General features: G+C 37.5%; 1 protein-coding gene across 3 annotated transcripts in view; it reads left to right on the top strand.

Annotated features, from left to right (window-relative positions):
* Positions 1-20,237, top strand: part of LOC110450327 (mitogen-activated protein kinase-binding protein 1-like) — a 117,456-nt gene extending 97,219 nt beyond the window's left edge. Inside the window, exons 25-37 of one of the 3 annotated variants that reach the window (XM_021497836.1) lie at positions 221-339; positions 1,195-1,212; positions 3,166-3,353; positions 3,701-3,749; positions 4,606-4,662; positions 5,896-5,961; positions 8,040-8,129; positions 8,626-8,716; positions 10,324-10,344; positions 13,244-15,185; positions 15,507-15,766; positions 19,227-19,303; positions 19,545-20,237. In XM_021497836.1, coding sequence (XP_021353511.1) covers positions 221-339; positions 1,195-1,212; positions 3,166-3,353; positions 3,701-3,749; positions 4,606-4,662; positions 5,896-5,961; positions 8,040-8,129; positions 8,626-8,716; positions 10,324-10,344; positions 13,244-15,185; positions 15,507-15,766; positions 19,227-19,303; positions 19,545-19,796 — 3,230 coding nt within the window. In that variant the 3' untranslated portion in view covers positions 19,797-20,237. The remainder of the gene's footprint in view (positions 1-220; positions 340-1,194; positions 1,213-3,165; positions 3,354-3,700; positions 3,750-4,605; positions 4,663-5,895; positions 5,962-8,039; positions 8,130-8,625; positions 8,717-10,323; positions 10,345-13,243; positions 15,186-15,506; positions 15,767-19,226; positions 19,304-19,544) is intronic. The other 2 variants (XM_021497909.1, XM_021497997.1) reach the window with 2 other exon arrangements.
* The last annotated feature ends 5,355 nt before the right edge of the window (positions 20,238-25,592 follow it).

Genomic DNA, 25,592 nt, shown 5'->3' with positions numbered 1-25,592 from the left:
CTGTCGGCTATAGCAAGTTGTCAAAAACTTTGATAAACTGGTACTTTATTTATTTGTGTGGATTAAAAAATTAAATTGGGGAGTAAGGAGAACCTGAGGCGGTGAGTTGAGCAAGCACACACCCATATCAAAGTTTGAAAAGAAATATATTCTTTAAAATGTAGAGGTTTCAAAATGACTATGCATTGTATGTCAACATGGAGGTTTTGTTTTATTTCAGACTCGGAGAGTACAGACCCCATCTCTATGGAGGATACCGAGGAGGACGACGACGCCATCAGTATACCATCCAACCCAACCACTCCTTCTGAGGACTATAATCTGAGGACCCCAGACAGGGTACGTTAGTAATGTTACATAGGCATAATGGAGAGAATCCACTTCTACACACTTACATGTTGTCATGTTACCTGGTATCTCAATTACATAGCCTCACAAAGATATGCTTGTACTAAGTGTTAGGCAGGCTTTATGCTAACCTCTGACACGTGTCCTGTACTAAGTGTTAGGCAGGCTTTATGCTAACCTCTGACACGTGTCCTGTACTAAGTGTTAGGCAGTCTTTATGCTAACCTCTGACACGTGTCCTGTACTAAGTGTTAGGCAGTCTTTATGCTAACCTCTGACACGTGTCCATGATAATGAGTTTGTACACTCTTGTCCCGTACAATATTGGGCTGATTTCATACAGTTACTGACTTATAATGGAGTTGATCTAATAATATATATTAGTCATTTACAGCTACAAAATGCTGAATTAAATATCTTCTTCCTAGAAATGATATATTATTTGATAACCTACCGATGATATAATGACATCCTCATGTTAGGCTTATATTCAGATTTTGAAGAGACATGTGTGACTACCAGGTATAGAAATGATCTATTTTCCATGCCATTTGATAATTTTGAAACTAATTTTATAATCATTTCAATAAAGATTTTCATTGTCTGAGAATCATTTGAAAATCAGGAATAATGAATATATATATATAATTATCCTTTCAATTAAATTCTAAAAGGAAGCTGGGTAATTTCCTGGGTGGTTTTTTTTGCTGTTATATTTATTGACTTACCAATATGTTATATTAACCTCAATGATTTAGGATTCAGTTAAGAGACAGTATATGTGAGGTAGCTATATAACAATCACTGATGCAGCTATGATAACGAGTTGTACACTCCCTTCCACAGTTGTCAACCATCATCGAGGTAGGCCTATAAAATGCTAGACGTGAGCTATTGTTGACCAGATGTTGGAGTGATTAACATGTATAGTACAGCTCATGTGTTTAAATCTTTTAAAAATTTCCAAACAGTGAGAAAATTCCATATTTCAAAAGAGCTTCTTATTCAATGCACCCACATTTTTACTAAACCAACTGCATTGTATTGTCATGTAAAGATATTCTTCAAAGTTAATAAAATTTTGGTAAGACAGCCCCAGTCTTGAGATTCCAGACCAGTGTCTATTTGAATAACCATTTGCTGGCTGATGGGATGGCTTCTCAAGATTTGTGTTGCAAGATTTAAACACATTACCTGTCCCTGAGGGTTGTATTATGTAACCAGACAGGCTTTACCTGACAGTTGTTACCTGAGGGTTGTTTACCTTTGGGTTGTTACCTGAGGAATGTTGTCTGAGGGTTGTTACCTTATGGTTTTTTCCTGAGGGTTGTTACCTGAGGTTTGTTGACTTTTGGGTTGTTACCTGAGGGTTATTTACCTGAGGGTTGTTACCTGAAGAATGTTGCCTGAGGGTTGTTACCTATCAGGTTACATCTGAGGGTTGTGATTTGAGAGTTATGATCGGTATGGGATGTTATGACTATATTCTGTTTATGGATGGGTTATCCTTCCTTAGTACATCTAGGATGTGTAGCTGGTATTCACTACTGGAGCTGACTTTTCTATTCAATCTTTCACTCTCATTTCCTTGTCTGTATTTTTGGAAAGAAAATTCTGGGGAAGACTCTTGGTAATAATAAAACTTTCCTTAAATATTAATTATTGGTAATGGAGACAATAACTAGTTATTTAGAAGGAAATCCTTGCTTTATACCATAAAAAGTCCATGATTGCTTTTGTTTAGACGAATCACATACGTTACTGAACCCTGGATTTCCTGGACATTCTGGGGTCTGTGCATCACTTTCTGCAATTGTTTACAACTAAGCAGATCCTTGTAATCGACAATTCACCTTTCTTTTTTGTCAAAAATGTCAATCGATCGTCCTGGACTTTGGGAAATTTCCTGTTGTTATTTAGCAAAGGTTCATAATCACCTGTTGTAAGGTAATTTCAATGTAATGATCAAGTCTCATCAGGTGAAGCAGCATTAATGTCAAACTGAACAGAGCTTAACTGTTTAGTCATATTTCATTACCCCTGTGTCATTCTGCATGTAATTCTTGTGGTTTTTACTTATGCTCACAGCCAAAAAAGAAATCTTGTGTTTCCGCTTTCACATGTACACACACAAAGATTTTAGTGCCTACTTTAATCTTTGCTTTCACTGATTTGAAATAAATATTGTTAAAATCAGAGAGACTGTCTGTGTGTAACCTTCCTTAATAAGAACTGAAATTTACATTATAGAAAAAATAGAGAAAGACAAAATATCCAAATTTTGACAGCCGAAAGCGGAAGCACAGCAATTTATTTTGTTGGTCCTTATTGAAAAATATTACATCTGTAGATTTATTATTAAATGGCCTCACTTTTTTTTTGGCCTGGATTCATATGAGGTTAGTCCTCTTTAGAATTTGTTTGGTTTTGTTATTTTGATTTGGCAGTTGGGCTGTGGTGTGGCTCTGTGTGATAACAGTTTTTAAAGCTGAATGAGTATGCTCAGATATGAGACATGAATAAGTGTTGATATTTTAACAGTTTGTAAATTCACCATAAGAGCTATCTAGATCCACTATCCACTTTGGTAGGTATAATTGTGAAGTTATGATCAGAACTAGAACTTCAGAATGTATTTGCTACAACAGTTAGAATATTGTTATTCTGATGTGAAAGTCATAAAACTCACAACACCTAACATTTCAAAGTTTGTAAATTTCTCTTCAATTGACAAGAAGTTTTAACAAATGAAGTCATTTTCTATTTTGAAAGATTTATCTTATTATAATGTTTCATTGTGTGAATTATGTGTTATAGGAAAAGTTCCTGAAGGACCGTTTTGAGAATTTGAACTTTACCCCGACCGTGTCAATAGACAAATTCCAGGAGAGGCTTGATGAACTTGAATCAAACATCGTAGATGACTCGCAGCCCCAGGTGCCAGGCAACTCTCGCATCAGTATCTCCACCCGCTTCCTGTCGCGAGCACAGCAGGCAAACATCAAGTATGCTCACCCTCTCTGTATAAATTGAGAGTTATTTTAGAAAACACGTCTTGCCTTCTGTTACCGCTAGTGCTTATCTTGTGTTCATTAGTCCTAGAAAGATTATCAACCTATTATACGATATATATACAGAGTAATCTACGTTTGTGTTAAATTAATAGATCTACAGAGTTATCTTCCCTTATGTTTTAGTGATAAACATCAGAAGTACACAGCTGTACTTACAATCTGTGGTAATTATCAACACTAATATGTGTAGCCATGATGTATATGTACATGTATCTCTTCCATATTGTTGTAATATAATAAACTTATAGAAAAATAAAAACATCAATTTTATTATCTAGGAACATGGTTGTGTACAACAGCATACAGAGACAGGACAACTGGTTTGATGTAAGTAAACCCCACACTCTTGTGTGTGAAGTACTGGCTGACATTGTGTATTAAATACCCTATACCAGTGTACTGCCTGGTAGTGGGTATGTACTAAATACCCTATACCAGTGTACTGCCTGGTAGTGGGTATGTATTAAATTACCGTATACCAGTGTACTGCCTGGTAGTGGATATGTATTAAATACCCTATACCAGTGTACTGCCTGGTAGTGGGTATGTATTAAATACCCTATACCAGTGTTCTACGCCTGGTAGTGGGTATGAATTAAATACCCTATACCAGTGTACTGCCTGGTAGTGGGTATGTATTAAATACCCTATACCAGTGTACTGCCTGGAAAGTGGTACAGCTTTCAGTGCACTGTTCTCCACCTCCATAATAATCCCTGGAGGAAGGAGTGACTGGAGGGGTATTTCTTACACACAGGTTCCCTAATAACTGGAGTTCTGTAACATGTTCATTTGCCACTTTAACTAATATGTTTGATCTTGTTCACTTCACAAATTTCTTTTTTGCATGAACAAAATGGCGTTTTTAATTCACTCTTTGATTTAATAGTAAGGCCTAAATGACATTAGAATGAAGTTTGTAAATATCCATATCCATCAATGCTTTATATGGTACAAAATGAAATGCTTTACCAATGATTACCTTCGAGACTGTTGTGCAATTAAATGTGCATCCATCATTTATTGTATGAATTTTGCTCCACATAAATGATTGTGTTTAGATTTTGTTCTACAGTACACACAACCAAGTTGTCATTTAAGCTATACACAACAGGACAACACATTGACCAGGACACAAGTGTGTTGGACGTTTGTGCTCTGACTTCCTGTACCTTGATTTCAGTTGGTTATGAAGGGTCTGCTGAGTCTTAGACTGTACCATTCTCTGAGGAGGGTTAAGGTATATACGCTGTCCTTCCCCCCCTGGCTGAGATGTTGAGCGGGCTGTTCATGTTGTCTGTAGGACCCCCTCCCTGCTGGCTGAGGTGTTGAGCGGGCTGTACATGTTGTCTGTAGGACCCCATTCCCGCTGGCTGAGGTGTTTAGCGGGCTGTTCATGTTGTCTGTAGGCTCCCCTCTCCGCTGGCTGAGGTGTTAAGCGGGCTGCACACATTTGTAGGACCCCCTCACCGCTAGTTGTCAGTTTTCCCCTAATATGGATAGAAACTAACCAAAATGTCACTGTTGTAGCTTATATAAAACATTTACTACAGGCAGTAGGACATGATTGATAGACTGTGATAGACTAACTGCATCTTCATAGAGTGAAATTACTTCAGCTTGTACAACCAGTTGATTTAGTGGCATTATGTTTTAAATTCATATTTTTCTTGCTTCAATTTGTCCCCGTTTTGTTTCTTATTTCTATTTGCATATTTGTGCCAGTGAGTCCACTGACTATTGATGAAATGTTAAGTTTTCAATGGCTGTTTGTATAGGTCCGCCTGATCATATATTTGTTTGTCTCTGAACTCTGTTGTTGGGATGTTTTAGATGGCTGGAATACCAACACGAACTATCTCTCTCCCAGTCTACACATGTTGTTTAGAATGTTTGTGAGATATGGTAGAACTTTAAGCTGACATTTATAGCTTGCTGTCATTTGACAAAGATTGTTCTTTATGTCTTAATTTAACAAGACTTTCCAGAACACTGTTGTTTGCATTCCGTATTTCCCCCGTTTTGTTTTATGATTTGTTTGTTGATATATTTATTTATTATTTGACTTTTCATTTTTTTTCCTTTTGGTTGGAATGGTTTTCAATTTTCATTTCTGCTCATATTTTCAACTCTTTCTCATTCTTTCATAAATTTGTGTTGATATGGTGGCATTTTGTCTGCTAAAAGATAATAAAGTGATATTGTCATAATCTTAACTAAACATCAAAACCTGTACTTAATGACCTTATCAAGTATATCTGTGTAAGGAATCCACATCACAGCCGTCATATAGTATAACATTATAACGTATATTGTCTGAGCACTGTCAGTTTATTGGGTCTATGGCAGCCCTCCTCAACAGGTGACAAGACAGACCTGGAGTTGGATATATCTCTATACAGCCTTAACATGGATATATCTCTATACAGCCTTAACATAATGATTGAGATAGGATGTGTCTATATTTGAACAGTCTGTACAGAAAAGGAAGGATGAGATGGCCAGAGCTGTTGATGAAACCAGAAAGCGTTTGCTTGCTGTAAGTTACCAAAGTCCAAAACCATTACCCATCACAACATATCCATCCCAGCTAAAATATTCTCTCGTACAATTCAAACTGATACTACTGTAGATAAACTGCCCTCAGTTATTATATAGATACATTACCATTTAGGGGACAAGATCATTAAGTTACCTTCCTTAGTCTATTGTACACATTACAAGGGGAAACCAGGTGTCAGTAAGTTACCTCCCCTTAGGTTTACTAGATACACTTGGGGGCCTGTTCATTTATGGGGAACAACCGGTACGCCCGTTTTTAAATGTAACATTTTTGGGTATAAATCCTGGCGGACCTGCAAAAGTTTATGCAGGCCTTGCAAGGCTTTGTCAAGGCTCGCACGAAAGCAGCATCATGTTACTAGGTCCGACCTTATTTCATAAACGAACAACTCTGGTACAACTGGTTCAACTGTTTGAATCGCGATAAACGAAAACGGCCTAGGATTGGGATAATTTGTGTCAGTAGTGACCTCCCTTTAGGTATGATACCTCAAAATTGGAAAAAACTTGTCTGTAATTTAACTCCTATTTGGTATGCTACTGTTAGCCTCAGACCACTTTTAAATTTAGGTAAATGTTCAGCCGAAGGAAATAAAAATGAAAACAATATTTTCAAATTTTGCTAGAAGAATTTACAGATTTTGTTTGACTATTCAAGACAGCTTTGTGATCAGCAGGAAAATGCCTCATGACCTGCATTTTGCGAGAGATAATTTAATGATATCAACATCATAGCTTTGAACTGTGGCCCTGAAATTCATGGATAGAAGGCCCAACAATATGCCATTTTCTTTTACCAAAAAAAAATTCCAGCCCATGGCACCAGTCACTATAATGAACATGGAAATGGTCATAATGTTTGGTATAACATAACATATCTCTATATTCATAGAAAAGAAATGAAAAAATAAATAAATATAATGAGCCGAAAACTCAAAAATTCATAAATTTACAGAATTATCTGTGGTATGAGGCCTACGGGATGGGATACCTTGTGTATTTCATTTTAGAGGCTATTCCTGACAAAGATTCTATTTTAACCAAAAATGTTTTACACGCTTTTACCCTACTGGATAGTGCATCCTATATTTATTGACCTTATAGGGTGCTATAAAATATTTTTTGTTTATGACAAATAAAGCTCAGGGGCCTAGTCCTTAGAATGAAGAGCACACAAAAATCTCGGCTTAATGCCTTGGACATTACCTAAGCTTGTAGGAAAGGCTGGTTTGAGATATGTATAAAATCTGTTTACTAGTATAAATATTTGTAATACGGGAGTGTAAGTATTAATAATGTTTGATAACTGGTAACATGTATAGTAACCTGTATTTTTATTAACTATCACTGCTGTTTACAATAATACCACATTGTTTTGTACTAATCTGTTTAAATTGCATTAGCTGTTAATCTGCCAGTGAACTTGTAACTGTACTTGATGACATAGTTGGAGCCATTTTGTATATTTGTATTTTTTGCTTGTCAGCTCATTTGCCAAAAGGGCTGGGTGAGCTTAAGCCATGGTGCAGCATCTGTTGTTTGTCTATCTGTAAAATATTTCTTTTAAAAACCTACTCCTCCTAAGCAGCTAATCAAACTTTGCCCAAATAAAGTCTTGAGCATTGTTGGGCCAAGGGTTATCAGTTTTGCATAAATAAAGGTGTGCCCCATTTCCTTCCAATAACAAAAGAAACAGGTTAGTGATGCAGGTACTGCGGGTCTTCTATTGAAATAAAACTGAAGGTCGATCATACTTCATTAATCAAATTTCTTGATTCCTAGAGTGTAATGTCATATTTATATGTGTCGGGGGACTGTGACAGACAACTGGTAATGTATGTAAAATGTGTGATAACACCATCACATACTTATTACAATGTGCAACAAGTTATTGTCATAAAGTCACCCAAAATGTGTTATTTTACATAAACATGTAAATAATCAGCTAACCAATACCTCCAAAGCTATGAGATTCACTGAAGATTGTTGTAATGAAATTTATGTGAAGTAGAACTTATTTGATATCTAAAGTTGTCTATTTCTATGATGTTGTAGATGGGATGGAATGACAAGACTAGTCCCGAGACAGAGCAACCAGGAAAGGACAACCTGCCATCCCCCCCAGTCAAGTTACCCACAGAGCCTGTGAGTTCTCACGCACTCATTCTGTATACGGGTACATCTGTAGGCCACAGAGCCTGTGAGTTCTCATGCACTCATTCTGTATACGGGTACATCTGTAGGCCACAGGGCCCGTGAGTTCTCACGCACTCATTCTGTATATGGGTACATCTGTAGGCCACAGGGCCTGTGAGTTCTCACGCACTCATTCTGTATACGGGTACATCTGTAGGCCACAGGGCCCGTGAGTTCTCACGCACTCATTCTGTATATGGGTACATCTGTAGGCCAGTACTTCTTTGTGTTGGTTGATTTGTTACAAATTACATTTACTGGTGATCATTTTCATAAAATATTGGCAAAAATAAGGCCATAATATGATTGTTATCTGTACTTTTGTTGCTAATCATATTACATCAGTGCATCAGTTTTTCATGCTATCATGATGTGATCTTCAGACATGAAGTATATAAGGTGACATTTTTATCGTGTCTTGACTTTAATTATTTGTCTACAACAGGAAGCTGCTGATATGTTTGAGGACCTCTTACAACAAACCACACCGACCAACAAGAGCTCGTCCCCGTTAAACACCCCATCCTCCAATAGTGGTAAGTATAGCCACTCAGTCGTCAGGCCTCTATCCTACAAACAAAGCAATAGTTAGTCTACCTAGAGGAAGTCAATTAGTCTACCTAGAGGAAGTCAATTACTCTACCTAGAGGAAGTCAATTACTCTACCCACAGGAAGTCACTAGTCTGTTACCCACACCCAGTACTCGGTGACAGAACTCAGAAACAGGAATGCATCTACTGTTTCTTGAAACACCTGTGATCCATCTAAATACCTATGACCTCTACAAACACCTGTGATCCATCTAAATACCTATGACCTCTACAAACACCTGTGATGACACCCTTCCACACCCCCATCTGGCATCCCTTCCAGACTTGAAACAACTTAACTATCACCTTTCTTAAAACATCAATGACCCATTTTGAACCTTTGTAAAATAAAAAAGACAATTTTCCTACAGGAAGTATGTCAAAGATTTTTACCATTATCTTAAAATCTATCTTCAAAAGTATGGTAGGTTATCCTAAAAAATATTATCAATGGTTGGTTATTGCCAAAAATATAATATCAGTGGTAGATTATCGTCAAAAATATTATCAATGGTAGGTTATCGTCAAAAATATAATATCAGTGGTAGATTATCGTCAAAAATATTATCAATGGTAGGTTATCGTCAAAAATATAATATCAGTGGTAGATTATCGTCAAAAATATTATCAATGGTAGATTATCTAGAAAAGGAAACTCTAATGTTAGATTGTAAGGTTGGATAGTGGATACTTATGTATCGTATATATATCTAGATTTAAGGGTGTAGTTAATCTTACTCATACATAGTCCTTATGTATCGTATATATCTAGATTTAAGGGTGTAGTTAATCTTACTCATACATAGTCCTTATGTATCGTATATATCTAGATTTAAGGGTGTAGTTAATCTTACTCATACAGTACATAATACTTATGTATCGTATATATCTAGATTTAAGGGTGTCATTAATCTTACTCATACATAGTACTTATGTATCGTATAGATCTAGATTTAAGGGTGTCATTAATCTTACTCATACATAGTACTTATGTATCGTATATATCTAGATTTAAGGGTGTAGTTAATCTTACTCATACTATGTATTAGATAAACAATGTGCATTGGTCTTTGGATGAGAAACCACAGTACACTAGTTTACCTAGAACTGTAATCACCTTCATTGCACCGTAGTGAACTGTCTAGATGATGCTATTTGTTCTGTCACAAGTCCTGATTACGTATTTAAGAACAGCAAGACCTATCATCTGGCACACAGTCACTCCTCACGGTACCACAATTATGAGCACCCTATCACTACACATTAGCTGTAGACTTTTGCATGCTTCTCCTTTCCTTCCTGATCTGTAGACCTATCCTGTGGGGAATAAAACCAAAAATCACTACCGCTATGGTAGAACATGTGCCAATGCCCTCCCAGCAGTCTCATCTGTGTCTATGCTGCTGCCATACATTTTATGTGAACAGAAATGTTGGAAAGGAACTTTTTAAGTTTGTTCGTCGTCAGTAATAATGATAAATGTTTATGTAATGAATGGGCAGTACAGTTCGTGATGTAGATGTATAAACTTTGTTTCCTCATCCTAACTCAGGTGTTGTTTCATATTACAGGGGTAAGTTTGGTTATATGCTATTATTAATGTATGTTTTACATATACTTTTTTTAATCTTCTAGCACTAGCTATAAATAACTATTGCAAGAGTACTGATATATAAAAAATGAATAATGAATCGATGGCTCACTCTTTATGCAAGGGAGGCAACTTCATCCGTATAGGCCTGCTTACAGTAAACTTTTACTGCTTAATTCCTAGGCCCTCATTCATCAAAATCGTTGCGTCGCTGTTGGTCAAGCTTTGACCTTCCAAAGACACCTATATTAGAGGAGAAGCCATCTTGTTTGCATAGTGCCTCCAATCCAAACACACCAGTCATCAAGACTCAGGGTAAAAAAGCGTCCGTGTGTCGTATAGGCACACCTGCTTCTACTACTAAAACTAGGCCTTCGTGGCGCAGCCGGATCCCCACTCCTACTGCACTCTCTGCGCGCCAGTCTCAGGCTCGAGCTGGCTCAAACAGGGGTAAAGTTGCCATGGCAATGCATGAAGCACATAATAAATGGGAATGTCAGTGTTCTTTACACCCGTCCAAATTACTTTGGGATTTAACTGCCAACACATTGTATTTAAAATTTGTATCCATGCCGCTTTGTGTTGGTATGTGTTTTCATAAGCTTTGTCAACTAATTTACTAATTTGAATGAAAATATATAGACAGAGTAATATAAAAAGTTGTACAATTTTAACTCGTAATACATGTTTTTTCTGGGGAATCTTCAGATCCTCCAGTCTTAACACTATTTTTGTAGCACAGACTCTATGACATTGTTAACTGTCATTGTCATTGAATTCCAAAATGTCTACCTGATTTAAATCCGAAAGGGGAATGCTGGACGTTATCAACTTTTTTACTTCTGATAAATTGTTTCTTTTACCAAAAAACAACCAAAACTTGTGCAATGCTGACGCTGGAACCTTACCCTTCAGTTTGATTATCTGCATCTGTAATCTAGAGCTTTTATATCAGTCATGTGGCTAAAGGTACCTCCTACGTCCATTGTGAATCTCCCTTGTTGGTTTTTGTAGTACATTCCGCTGTGTTTTGCCAGGTTTGGAGAGGAGGTACCTTACATGTGTTACTTTCTTTAACATTCAGATCATAACCTCTGGATTCATGTAGCATAACAAATGAAATCATCACAGCATTTACTATGTGTGGTCACCACCTATATTTGGACATTTGTAAGCATCTTCACTGACTTTAACAATGACCGTATGGTCTTAACTTGTCAAATACAAAAACTTTCACCGTACCATCCTAACATGTTGGACACAACTAGCCAGAGGTACTGATACATTTTCTGTGTGCAATTTTCAGTTGTCCTTTGTTTGCTTTTAGATTCAAACAGTAATTTAGATTTTTTTCTTGAGATAACTTGCATTGCGATTCCATTTTAACCTTTTGCTCACAATACTTACCAGAACATAATTTTGTCCCTGACCCAAAAGTAAGATGTTTTCTATAATATTCAAGTATGTTATTATTTTACCTTTTTGCTTCCTATGGTCTTCATTTCATTTTCATCTTTTTTTCATGCTTTAGAGCCATTTGTTTCCATGACATTGCCTCAAATACCAGTCACTGTGGCCTTTTGAGAAGATTTAGTTTTTGCATGGTTTAAATATTTACAGGATGCAGAAGCATGGATTCATTGAGAATGAATTTGTTTAGAAGTTTTTTTATAGTGTTTGTGTGTTGTGAGGCTGACTCGATCCCAGATCAGCTGAATGTACACTGGTGTTGTGATTTATCCCCTAGATTATTGATAAAGATGGATTTTTGTTTTCTTTGGATGTTTTTAGCCATGAATCCCAGATTCTTGTTAAAGCTAGATTTTTATTTTGTTTGGATGTTTTTGACTTCGTGTAGACCTGTGGATCTTGCTGGACCCATGCCATTTCAAGCTTTGGTGATGACAACTTCCTGTATAACCTTTTATTAATTTTGTCTTTATTTTTAGCATTATAGCTACCTTGACATATAATCATGTTTGAAGTTACCTTGATAACACTGTGATACCAACACCCTATATCTTGTTTTTCTTACTGAGCACTTCTATAAATAGAGTAGTACATGTAAACATATCACAGCGTTATCAACAGGCCCCTGCTGCACAACATCTCATAATAATTATGTACTCTAATTGTAGTCACCTATTTGAGATCAATCACCGTCAGGTGTATTTGTATGTACCTTAGTGAAGAAATAACTTAGAAAGTTTCATGCAAAATTGTTCTATAATGAATAAGTGAAAATCAGAGAAAGGAAAATGCTGTGTTGTTCACACAGATTTTCATTGTTCTGCATTATACAGATTTTCATTGTTCTGCATTACGCAGATTTTCATTGTTCTGCATTACACAGATTTTCATTGTTCTGCATTAGGAGTCCATCAGATTTGATGAGAGCAATAGTTGCTGGTTAATTGATGTGGTGCAGTAGGATGGTCGTGTAACAGCCTATATATCTGGGTAGCCTGGTATACTAAGTCACTGTCAGCCTGATGGCCACTGTCCTAATACATGTATACTCATATCTAGTCACATATTACTATGGGTTTTATTACAGGTAGTTCACTATATGTATAATAAAATATTCTACATGATACATTAATTTAGTAAATAGGGTAGAAGTTTGAGATATATTTGATTTGCTAATGCAGTTATGTATATTAGAACATTTAGGTTACCGTAGTTCCTGGATCTTAACTAGATGTACGATGTAATTATTGCATGTCACTTCAGTCTGATGTGTGTTGTATGTACATTACCTAATTAAAGCCTGATAGACATGTACACCACATCATTGATTATAAGCAGTGTTAGTACAATGTTGATAATGAATATCCTGGTGATGTGGTCTCCGTGGTAACCTGTTGTCTGGTTGTTACAGCTACCATTTGGGACAGCCGATCATCAACAAGTGAGGACAGTAATGATCAAAAGACACCTACCAATAAAACACACTCGTCTCCTCGGAGGTCACGTCCATCTACTCTAACTCTAGAACGGGAAAAGAAGCGGCGGGAGATCAGTGTGGAAGTGCCCACCAAGGGAGGAGATAAGAAAGGGACTCCTCGGTCACAGTCTCACAGCTCTCTGTATAGGCAGACAGAAAGCTCCAAGGCCAAGAAGTCAATGGGATCCTCCAACAACCTGGCTCAGCAGGACAGACCGACACCCAAACATTCCACCAACCTCACCAAGAGCACATCCATGACTAACCTGAACAGTGGTGAGCGTCTCACCTTGCCTAGGTCAAAACCTCGCATGGAGGCCAAGAAACTCTCCTCACTGTACACCTCAACGCCAAACCTGGCACAGTCAGTTGACAAGAACCACGACTGTGATGATGTTCCATCAAAATTACAAATACGCACAGATATATGTTTATCAGACAGTGATCTTCTGGATGAGGATCTACCAAAAACATCCTCAAAGAAAGGTTCTCATACCAGGGCCTCTACTACTTCTAAGCCTCAGACAGACGCCAAACGCAGTTCTATTGGTGCTGGAGTCCCTAAGAAGGAGAGTGTTCGAAGCAGTAGTGCTACAAGGGCTGGCAGGTTGTCTTTGCCAGCTTCACCGGCAGTAAGTGTAGACAGTAAAACTCTGAAAAAGTCCTCTGTGCTCCGGGATGACAAAGACCTGATGCCCCCTCCCTCCAAGGGTGTGATCACCAAGGGCAAACAGGACACATTTGTTAGAAGGGCAGCTCAATCCAATTCCCGTAAGGGTATGTCAGAGCTTACCCTGGCTCAGGCAAAAGACATTTTGTTGGGGAAGTCTGGAATCTTAGGGTCGAACTCAAGATCCTCCTCCTCTAACAGTGCTTCCACAATAACAACCACTTCATCATCTACAAAATTGTCTCATGCAAAGTCAACGACAAAGTCACCTATACGCTCAACAGCATCATCTTCAAAATCATCATCACACTCAACAGTATCAACTGGAAAAAAATCATTACATTCGTCAACATTCCCTACGTACACAGTAGCAAGCACTAGCTCTGTGTGTGCTACAAGTAGTGCCATGACAACTGTTTCATCATCATCATCATCATCATCATCAGTGACCAGTAGTGCAACCTCTAGTTCCTCATCTCCAAGGTCACTACAGAAGGAAGCTGCCCACCTACAGATAACATCAGAGATAGAGACAACTGCAGCTGAGATACGCAGCAAAAACATGATGGAAGCTGCCTTCCAGAATTTGTCAGTGCTGGATGCTAGTCCTAATGACTTACCCGAGAGGGACTGTTCACCGCAACAGCCCTCTGGGTCATCCGCTCATACAAAGTCTCCAACTATGTCTGGTACCAATGTGACACCAACTCCAAAGTGGAGAGACCTATGTTCTGAGAATGTGAATGGTGATGATGTAACAAACAGTACCAGGGATGTGTCTGGCTATGTGAGTCATTCGTCTGGGGTTGAGGAGGAAGAAGAAAGCCTGGCACACGCCTCCAGTATCAAGGAGAGGATAGCCATGCTTCATTCTCACTCCTCTCCCCAGTCTAGTCCCCGGTCCACCTCAACGGCCCATATCACTCTCACCCCGAATAAATCCCCGGGCCCAAGCGTGGCTAAATCTGGGTCCCCTGTCAGCTCCACACTCAGTCCACGTAGTTCCTCCGGAATAGGTTCAAGCCTTGACTCGGATGTTGCCTCCAAACTGTTTGCTTCTCCTGGCAGTAGTCTTAGCCCTCACAGTAACTACCATATAGCTTATGATATATCTGACTCGGACGAGGGCTCAGAAAAGTCACCACCTCAGGATACCACTGTACAATCCTCTTCATTCAGTTCAGAGCTTGACTTTGGTGGTAAAAGGTAAGTTTTTGAAACAAATACTAGTGAAACATTTCTTGTGCTCTGACAGGATAAATAAGGGAACTGCATCTTTACGTATCAAACTAATTATCATCATGGCTTTGTACTAGATTCTTACATTTCAAATTAGATTTCCTTTTGAAAGAGAGTTCTTTAGCCGTAATTCCTGAAAACATATTTTGGAATTAAAGCAGAACTGAGGTATTTTTCGAATCAGATTTCCTTTCTAGTGATAGTTCCTTTTTGCCGTATTCTTGTGATTTTTTCAAGCTTCAGTGACAGAGAATTCATTTGATGATGTTGCATTAATTTACATTAAAGGTTATCACTGAGCAAAGCACTAGAGGCAGTGTCTGGTGGCCACAGTAACAGTCGGGACTCCCCAACCTCGATCACTTCTTTGACCTCCAGCAACCTTCCTGACTCCTCTACTCCCACCAACTTGAACTCCAACCTCCAGTCAGACTGGCCCACGTCCAGCACAAGGTCAACACCATCATCTATCATTTCCAACAGGTCAACTCTGAATGGCTCACCTAATGTCGCCAATGGATTCACACCCATCAGTCCTCGCAAACAAGGTAGGTAACTCCTGGCAACAATTAACAGTCCCTGTAAGTAAGATAGATAACCCCGGGCACCATTCAACAGTCCTTGTAAATAAGTGGATAACCCTGGGCACCATTAAACAGTCCCTGTAAGTAAGTTAGATAACCCCAGGCACCATTCAACAGTCCCTGTAAGTAAGTTAGATAACCCCGGACACCATTCAACAGTCCCTGTAAGTAAGTTAGATAACCCCGGGCACCATTCAACAGTCCCCGTAAGTAAGATAGATAACCCTGGGTACCATTCAGCCGTCCCTGTAAGTAAGATAGATAACCCCATGCACCATTCAACAGTCCCCATAAGTAAGTTAGATAACCCTGGGTACCATTCAACAGTCCCTGTAAGTAAGTTAGATAACCCCGGGCACCATTTAAAAGGGCATCACGATGAAGTTTTTTTTTTCAACTTTTTATTGTTGTCTTTTTTTCAAATTCTACATAAACATATCAAGTGAGACTCCTTATGGAAAATAACGATCGAATTTGGCTGAAATAGATTCATAAAAATGATTAAATCTAAGATAGTCATCGGTTTTTCTACCTGTCTGACCAACGTTTTGTTCAGGGATTTCCCTCTACTAGCGCATAGCACACCATTTCTTTGTAAACAAAATGACTGGCTGTGTGAAGTAAGCGAAAGAAAAGTGTTGTACCGTGTCAGCTACGAAGCGAAAATTTGCCAAATGGTCAAAAGATAGCGCAAGGAGTACGTTACGGAATCATTATTGCAGGTGGGAAGTATTCAAAGGAGAAAATAACTGCCCTAGCAGTTAGTACGGTGCATGTATTCTTACGGATAGCCGGTTAAGCTGAAATGGAATCGACATAAATGCTATCGCTGTTTATGTTATGAATAAATATCCAAAACTATTAACCTCGCTAGTATCTTTGTCTGAGTTTGAATACAGATGAACATAGTTTAATATGTTAATGGGCATGTATCGGAGAGAGTTTACTTTGGTTTATGCGAAAGGAAGGGATAAGTGACTCGTTAGTTTGATTTTGCCATGAGGCCCTCCAAGGGATCAACTGTTGTGATGGCCACAGCGCTTGCGCGAGCGAGGTCAAATGAGATACGTGCGCTTTTAGATTTTCATAATTTATAATATTACCGGGTTCAGTAAAATGGTATGATTTAATTATATTGCTGAATTAAACGATTTGTTTTTGTTTTTACATGCAAGATTTAAATTAGTACTAATATGCAGCTAGATAAAACATGTCAAAAGGACGGACCAGGATGAATAACTGAGGAAGGAGAACCTACTTCTAGTAAATAGGATCGCATAACATTTTTCAACAGTTCATGTTTTCATATGATGTTGACTTAGAATGTATGATCATGTAACAACCTTTTCTCTATAAAGAATTAATTTTCGACTTCAGATAGAATCGGAATACGTATTGAAAACAGGGGGAAGGCATTTGTTTACATTGTAAAAATGATGCGTGCTGCTGATAACTACGGCTTCTGTTCCAGACAAAAAAGAAATGATTAAAGAAAAGTTGTCTCAACATAAAAAAGGGTCCATTGACAAGAATGCTTTAATCTATGTAAAGTATTGAAAAAATATAATGATCAAGTATCTCAACACATTCCATTTCTGACACATATTCCACATGTACACGTAGTGGTATTGCCATACAGTTTATTGTGTGTGATGGCTAATATGACTTACTAAGTGTTAGCGTATGGAGACAGTTAAAGTGGGAAAGAGAGTATAAATAAATGTATATGCATGGTCTAGAAAAAAAATTGGCCAAAGACATTGAGTTGTACAATGTAATAAAAAAAATCACAAACGTTTCTCTTTTTTAATACGCGTGTAGTTTGTCATTGCATATATGCACTTTATGAAAACATTTGAAAAGGGATATTCGTCTTGTGAATATTCCTTTTTACAGAAAGGTTTGTCCCATGGTTGAGGGAAGGTGTTTAGCCCCGTACGAACTGTACCGGTCACATTCCGGTAATAAATTGAATATATATTTATATATATAGACTTTATGTTTATGCCTAATATCATTGTTGACATTTAATTGTAAATGTATGACGGGAGAAGGCTGTCATAAATTTTAAAAAACTTGTACCCCATCCCTTGTTCAATTTTATTTGCAACAAATATGTTTAAAGCTAAATAAATTTAAATTCTGAATATTGGCAAGTGTGCAATTAACTTCTGATGATGGATAAATACTGTTCAATAAGTTTGAATACGGACTTAGAAATCATATTACTTGGTTTCATAGTGCGATAAGAAGTTGCAGTTGCCTGACGGCCCCTCTCTGGGGGCCCCTTTGGAAACCGTTTCATCTCGCTCAGACCACTTGTTTTTACTGCCTAGTCAGGTGACGTTATCAACACTATTTTTAGCAGGGCTTTCCCGAACAATTCAAGTGGTCAAACTGGACATTTGGAACGGACTACATTCATTAAAAAAAATATGGCTTTTCACGTGATGTCCCTTTAACAGTCCCTGTAAGTAAGTTAGATAACTCTCGGTGCCATTTATCAGTCCCTGTAAGTAAGTTAGATAACCCCGGGTACCATTTATCAGTCCCTGTAAGTAAGTTAGATAACTCCGGTTGCCACTTATCAGTCCCTGTAAGTAAGTTAGATAACCCTGGGTGCCATTTATGAGTCCCTGTAAGTAATTTAGATAACCCCGGGTGCCATTTATCAGTCCCTGTAAGTAAGTTAGATAACTCCAGGTGCCATTTATCAGTCCCTGTAAGTAAGTTAGATAACTCTGGGTGCCATTTATCAGTCCCTGTAAGTAAGTTAGATAACTTTGGGTGCCATTTATCAGGCCCTGTAAGTAAGTTAGATATCTCCGGGTGCCATTTATCAGTCCATGTAAGTAAGTTAGATACCCCCGGGTACCATTTATCAGTCCCTGTTAGTAAGTTAGATAACTACGTGTGCCATTTATCAGTCCCTGAAAGTAAGTTAGATAACTACGTGTGCCATTTATCAGTCCCTGAAAGTAAGTTAGATAACTTTGGGTGCCATTTATCAGTCCCTGTAAGTAAGTTAGATAACTCCGGGTGCCATTTATCAGCTCCCACCAACTATGTAGATAACTACACTTGACAACAGCTATCAGATACTACTTGATCAGACGTAGCCCTGGTGAACTGCCAGGGGAGATAACACTACATGAACAATATCTTGATTCAAAAGCAATTATGTCATCTGTGTTATTTTTTATGAACCAGAAAAATGTAAATCTGAGGTGAATTGTTTTATAAATCTCTACTGCAAAGAGGATGACATCTTATAAAAGAAATGCTGTCTTGCTGTTTGATACAATTTTGTTGAAAGATTGAGGTTACACTGATAGTGTTACTTGATAACACTGATAGTGTTACTTGATAACACAACCAAAGCCTTTAAACCTTAACATCAAATTTCCTTCATTTCTACTTTCAGATTACCTTCAGTTATGTTTGGATGCGGTAAAAGAACTTCGTCTGTCAGTAAATAAGGTGTCAGATCTGTATGATCAGGTAGGTAGCCAAGAAGGAGGGGTCAAAATTCACTCTATCAATTTACTCAGAAATCAGATTATCAACTTGTTGGTTTTGATGTAATACAAACAATGATAAAGTAGTTAATTGATTCATAATGTTATGTGTCTCCAACTGACATCATGATTATAGCTAAATCAATTACAGGGAATGTCAGTGAAAACAAGCTTGTCGATAACGTTCTTCTAGTTGTTGACCATAGCTGTATTTCTCTTGACAGGTTCATTTGAATAGTGACAACCAATCTAATGAAGCTGAATCAGTACTTGTAGAGGCGGTCAGGGAAAACAAACAGACATTCATCGATATATTATCCCAAACTTGTGACAAGGAAGATTTTTCCAGGAGTAATACGGAGCCAGTGACTATTCCCAGAGAGGTGTTAGAGCCAATGCTTTCCAGCTTTGGCAATCAACTTTTAGAACGGTTTGAGCGGTTAGTCACACAAAAACTACAGGCAGAGAAGCAGTGAATGGTGGCCAAGGGGGATAACTGGTGTTTTATTAACCTGTGAACGTTGACACTAAGACATGTTTTATTGACGTACAATGGCTCAGTGAACCTTATATTCACAAACTTGCTCACAGAGTAAATGGCTTGTGTTTTGTGATACAGAGATTAACTCATAAAAAGACTGAAATCAAGAACTGAGAGGAAATATCTTTTCTCCTTCCCACTTGCCAAAATTCTTCGTTGATAAATCACCTGGACCCTGTTAGCCAAAATTCTTCGTTGATAAATCACCTGGACCCTGTTATTCATAGAATTAGTAGCCTATTGAGTTGTTAGCACACATTTTTCATCTAGTCAGTCTTTAAAAATATTAAAGTTCATAGCTAGAAATGCATTTATAGGAATTCAAAATCATCTAAAACCAAGAAACACCAATAAATTATCATAAGATTTTAAATGACATTGATTGGAAAATTTAAGGTAACTACTTGATAAATGTTGGGCCCTGGTTGTTTGATGTTTGATTGGGTTGTATGTTATTGAGGTTGTGATTGTGTTAACAAATGTATAGATGTGACATTGATAGGTAGAGAGTATGGAAAAGGATGATCTGTGTTATGTTAGTGTCTAAAAGTGTGAGTCCGATGGTTCTGTGTTGAAGATAGTGTCTTGAAGTGTGTGAGTCATTATTTGTTCACAGCTTAATCATGAATGGTAATCTCCAGTGCTCAAGACTATTTCATTATAAAATAGTTCTTGGTTTATGGGGAATGAGAACCTTGTGGCAGTGTTTCATGGTAGTTATTTTTATTTCACCATATATCATATTAATGTACTGTCTAATGCCTGTATGTGTTTTTTAGGCATTTACTCTTCAGGCGACTTCTTACGAGGTCAGCATTATGTATACAACTTTTACAAAGGACAGTTGCATGTATAAGGATGACCTCTACAAAGGTCTAAAAGTTTGTGAGACAGGACAAGTAATGGGGTGTGAATGTGTACTGTATAAATGGTGATTGTTGTGTGGTCTGCCTAGTGACCAGGTTTGTATAAATGGTGATTGTTGTGTGGTCTGCCTAGTGACCAGGTTTGTATAAATGGTGATTGTTGTGTGGTCTGCCTAGTGACCAGGTTTGTATAAATGGTGATTGTTGTGTGGTCTGCCTAGTGACCAGGTTTGTATAAATGGTGATTGTTGTGTGGTCTGCCTAGTGACCAGGTTTGTATAAATGGTGATTGTTGTGTGGTCTGCCTAGTGACCAGGTTTTTATAAATGGTGATTGTTGTGTGGTCTGCCTAGTGACCAGGTTTTGACCTCTGTGAGAAATGATAAGTAGTTTGTAAACCTAGTCATTTGTGTTGTTGTCAAAGCAATCGTGATGGATGGTTTGTTTAATACTTGATGACATTTTGTTGGTTATATAAATGTCAGACTATACTGTATACTTTCATGTACAGATATTCAATTGTACACAGATTATACTTGAGACGGTTCCATTCCACTGACTTTTGTGGTGTAACTTTCTTACTGTGCTATGATTTCTGTCAGTTCTTTTTCTTATTTTAACTGTGAAATTGCCTTGTAAGTAGACACTCGTCACATAAACTCTTGTGTTGGCTATAGTCTTGATGTATAATATATATTGATGCTGTGACACGAAAGTCACCCTAAGTTACACTCAATACAGATGTATATTTTAGTTCAATTTCGCTTTGTGATATTTTCCATTTCTGATGTTTGACAATGATGTATCTTTTTATCTTGTGGAATGTGACCGTCTCTACCTAGGGAAAAATCTGACCATCGTCTACTGAGAGGGAATCTGACGACCGTCTCTACCGCGGGGAAATATGGTCTCTTTTACATACAACCTAAATAGTAAACATATCAGTGTGATACCTCCTAATGTCTTCCACGTATAGCTGACATGTCCTTTAGGAATGACATCCGTATCAAATTTTTATGTGATAAACATTTCTCCTTCCATGTTTGCTTTATGTGATATATATGTCTAAGAGGCCTAAAAATATAAGTGTACAACGAAAGGGCCGACTTATACAATGCTAGTTGTTTTCATTACATAGGTAGTCATACTATTAAACTGAAAAGAACAAAAATGGCTTATGTTGTTGTTATCGTAGATAACGAAAAACCTGAGAAAATTGTTGTCTATTATAAGACTGTTTATTGTCTGGTACTGTAGTACAGAGCGGCTCTTTTTGTGCATTGTACATATACCATCACACAGAATCAAACACCCTAATTGAGCAGTCTTTACTATAACAGAACTGAACTGTACTATGATGATTATGATGTTAAGTAAATATTAATACAGACATAACTCGGAGATAGTTCTCAAAGGATAGATAAGTGGTGTGATCTGCTTTGAAAAAAGTGGAAAGATTTAAAATATGTATTTGTTACCATGTGTATGTACTGTTACTTGTGTTATCACAAGAGCTGTTCTGTGTTTTTAGATGCCAAAGTTGTAAATACCGTATCGGTTGTAATTAATATCTTTGACTCGTTATTTATTGTGCAATATATCACACTGTAAATGATTGAAGTAGAATATTTTGTGATATTTTTTAAACTGTGTGTTGCTTTTCCCCACAATTTTGCAAAATGTGCAGTTAAGAAATAAAACATGTTCACATGATAGTGAAATATGTCAATTTCAGCACTTGCCAATTTGTTTTACGATACTGCCATTTTGTTGAATTATTGCATTTTGCCTTTTTTCAGCCTAAATAAGGGAGTTATTTTTTTTATTTTGAATCTGAAAATAGTTTATTACTTGAAATGGATGTTGAAAGCAGAAACTCTAACTAGATCAAGCATTATCAACTTATTTTGTGATGATATTTATTATAAAATAACTTGTGAATATTGCCCTGTTACTGGTTCAGGCCTTGCCGATAAGGCTTGAAAGATATTATTGTTCAAACAAAAGGTTGAGAAATTGGTTACTAATAAGACTTCATTTTGCTAATGAACTGAAAACAGTCTCAATTTGTGTACATTTATGAAATCTTACTGTCAAGAAGGGTGGTGCCGTCATGTTTTTCATTTCTTGTTCTTCCAGTACATAGTGATAGACGATAGAGTCATTCATTGGTGCAAGACTTCTCATTGTTTACCTGCTAAAGTGCTATCGTATCGCCACTATTTTATCTGGTCACAAGTGTTTTATCATGATATATCAACTGTTTTATAACAAATTTTAACAATTGGGACCACAGCCGTTCAGGGTAATCTTGCTGTATTCTGTATATGTACCAAAGCTCCCTCTGACCTGGCTAGAGCTGTAATTGAGGTAGGCTAGCTCTCAATACTCTCCTTCTCCTCCTTTTATCATCTCCCTGTTACTACATACAATGTACAATAACATTTTAGAGGGAAGGGGTTGTTGTAATTGTAAATTGTATGGAGTACAGGGGAATCATTTGTGAAAATACTGTAAGATTTCAGTAAAATATAAACAAAGTTTGTACACTGTATATATAACCTAGCTATGCAAGACATACCTAAGTGTCTCATTCCATCGAAGGTATGCACATTTAGCTAAATGCATTTCCAAGCTTGTATTTTTTGTAAATATATTATGACTTTATAAACCAACAACGTACAAAATAAACTTTTGTATAAGAATAGAGTTATGTTTTTGTGTTGTCTCTTCATTAATGAGATAAATTAGGAATCATTTTGAATCCTTGTGCTTTTAGAGATTAGCCTTGTTTGAAATTGCAAGGTCACTGAAACTATGCCAGAGACCTCTTTTGTTATTTCCAAGGAAAGGTAAATGATTTTCACAATGATTTATTTCAGACTTGTATTGATGAGAACATTTCTGACTGACTTGTATGAATTAGACATCAGCTGACTGATAATTGGGTGGCAGACATTAGCTAACCTTCTGATGGGGTTATAACCCTTTTTTGTGAGCATTATTCAAATAAACTTTTGTTAACATTGGTCTGTTGGAAGTTGAATGATGCTTTCAGGCAGATATCAGCTGACTCAACAAGATATCAGGCAGACATAAGCCGACTCATTAAGATTCCAGGCAGACATAAGCTGACTCAACAAGATATTGGACCGTCTTAAGCTGACTCATTAAGATATCAGCTGACTCAACAAGATTCCGGGAATACATAAGCTGACTCAACAAGATATCGGACAGTCTCAAGCTGACTCATTAAGATATCAGCTGGCTCAACAAGATTCCAGGAATACATAAGCTGACTCCACAAGATATCAGGCAGACATAAGTTGACTCAACAAGATATCAGCTGACTCAACAAGATTTCAGGAATACATAAGCTGACTCAACAAGATATCGGACAGTCTCAAGCTGACTCATTAAGATATCAGCTGACTCAACAAGATATCAGGCAGACATAAGTTGACTCAACAAAATATCAGGCTGAGATAAGTTGACTCAACAAGATATCAGGAAGATCTAAGTTGACACAACAAGTTTTCGGGCAGATATAGGCCGACTCAACAAGATATCAGACATACATAAGCTAACTCAACAAGATATCAGCCGACTCAAGATATTAGGCAGATATAAGCTGACTCAACAAGATATCAGCTGACTCAATAAAATATCAGGCAAATATAAGTTGACTCAACAAGCTATCAGGCAGATATCAGCTGACTCAACAAAATATCAGACAGACTTAAGCTGACTCAGCAAGATATCGGCTAACTCAACAAGATTCCAGGCAGACATAAGTTGACTCAACAAAATATCAGGCTGAGATAAGTTGACTCAAGATATTAGGCAGACATAAGCTGACTCAACAAGATATCAGGCAGACATAAGCTGACTCAACAAGATATCAGGCAGACATAAGCTGACTCAACAAGATATCAGGCAGACATAAGCTGACTCAACAAGATATCAGGCAGACATAAGCTGACTCAACAAGATATCAGGCAGACATAAGCTGACTCAACAAGATATCAGGCAGACATAAGCTGACTCAACAAGATATCAGGCAGACATAAGCTGACTCAACAAGATATCAGGCAGACATAAGCTGACTCAACAAGATATCAGGCAGACATAAGCTGACTCAACAAGATATCAGGCAGACATAAGCTGACTCAACAAGATATCAGGCAGACATAAGCTGACTCAACAAGATATCAGGCAGACATAAGCTGACTCAACAAGATATCAGGCAGACATAAGCTGACTCAACAAGATATCAGGCAGACATAAGCTGACTCAACAAGATATCAGGCAGACATAAGCTGACTCAACAAGATATCAGGCAGACATAAGCTGACTCAACAAGATATCAGGCAGACATAAGCTGACTCAACAAGATATCAGGCAGACATAAGCTGACTCAACAAGATATCAGGCAGACATAAGCTGACTCAACAAGATATCAGGCAGACATAAGCTGACTCAACAAGATATCAGGCAGACATAAGCTGACTCAACAAGATATCAGGCAGACATAAGTTGACTCAACAAGATATCAGCTGACTCAACAAGATATCAGGCAGATATAAGCTGGCTCAACAAGATATCGGGCAGATATCAGCTGACTCAACAATATATCAGGCAGATATAAGTTGACTCAAAAAGATATTGGGCAGACATAAGATGACTGATTAGCTCGGGTAGATATCAGCTGACAACAAGAAATGTATTTATTTATTTTTAAATCTGAATAGGAAATGTATGTATAGGCTTCAAAACTCTTGGTCTGTTATCTGATTTGACCGTTGATATATCATAAAACAATTTGTACAGATTTGACAGTTTTTTAGTAATATTTGAAAATTCAG

The sequence above is a fragment of the Mizuhopecten yessoensis genome, unplaced genomic scaffold (genome assembly GCF_002113885.1).
Source record: "Mizuhopecten yessoensis strain PY_sf001 unplaced genomic scaffold, ASM211388v2 scaffold57, whole genome shotgun sequence".
Lineage (NCBI taxonomy): Eukaryota > Metazoa > Mollusca > Bivalvia > Pectinida > Pectinidae > Mizuhopecten > Mizuhopecten yessoensis.
Note: the sequence above shows the minus strand (reverse complement) of the source record. Positions and strands in the feature narration are given on the sequence as shown.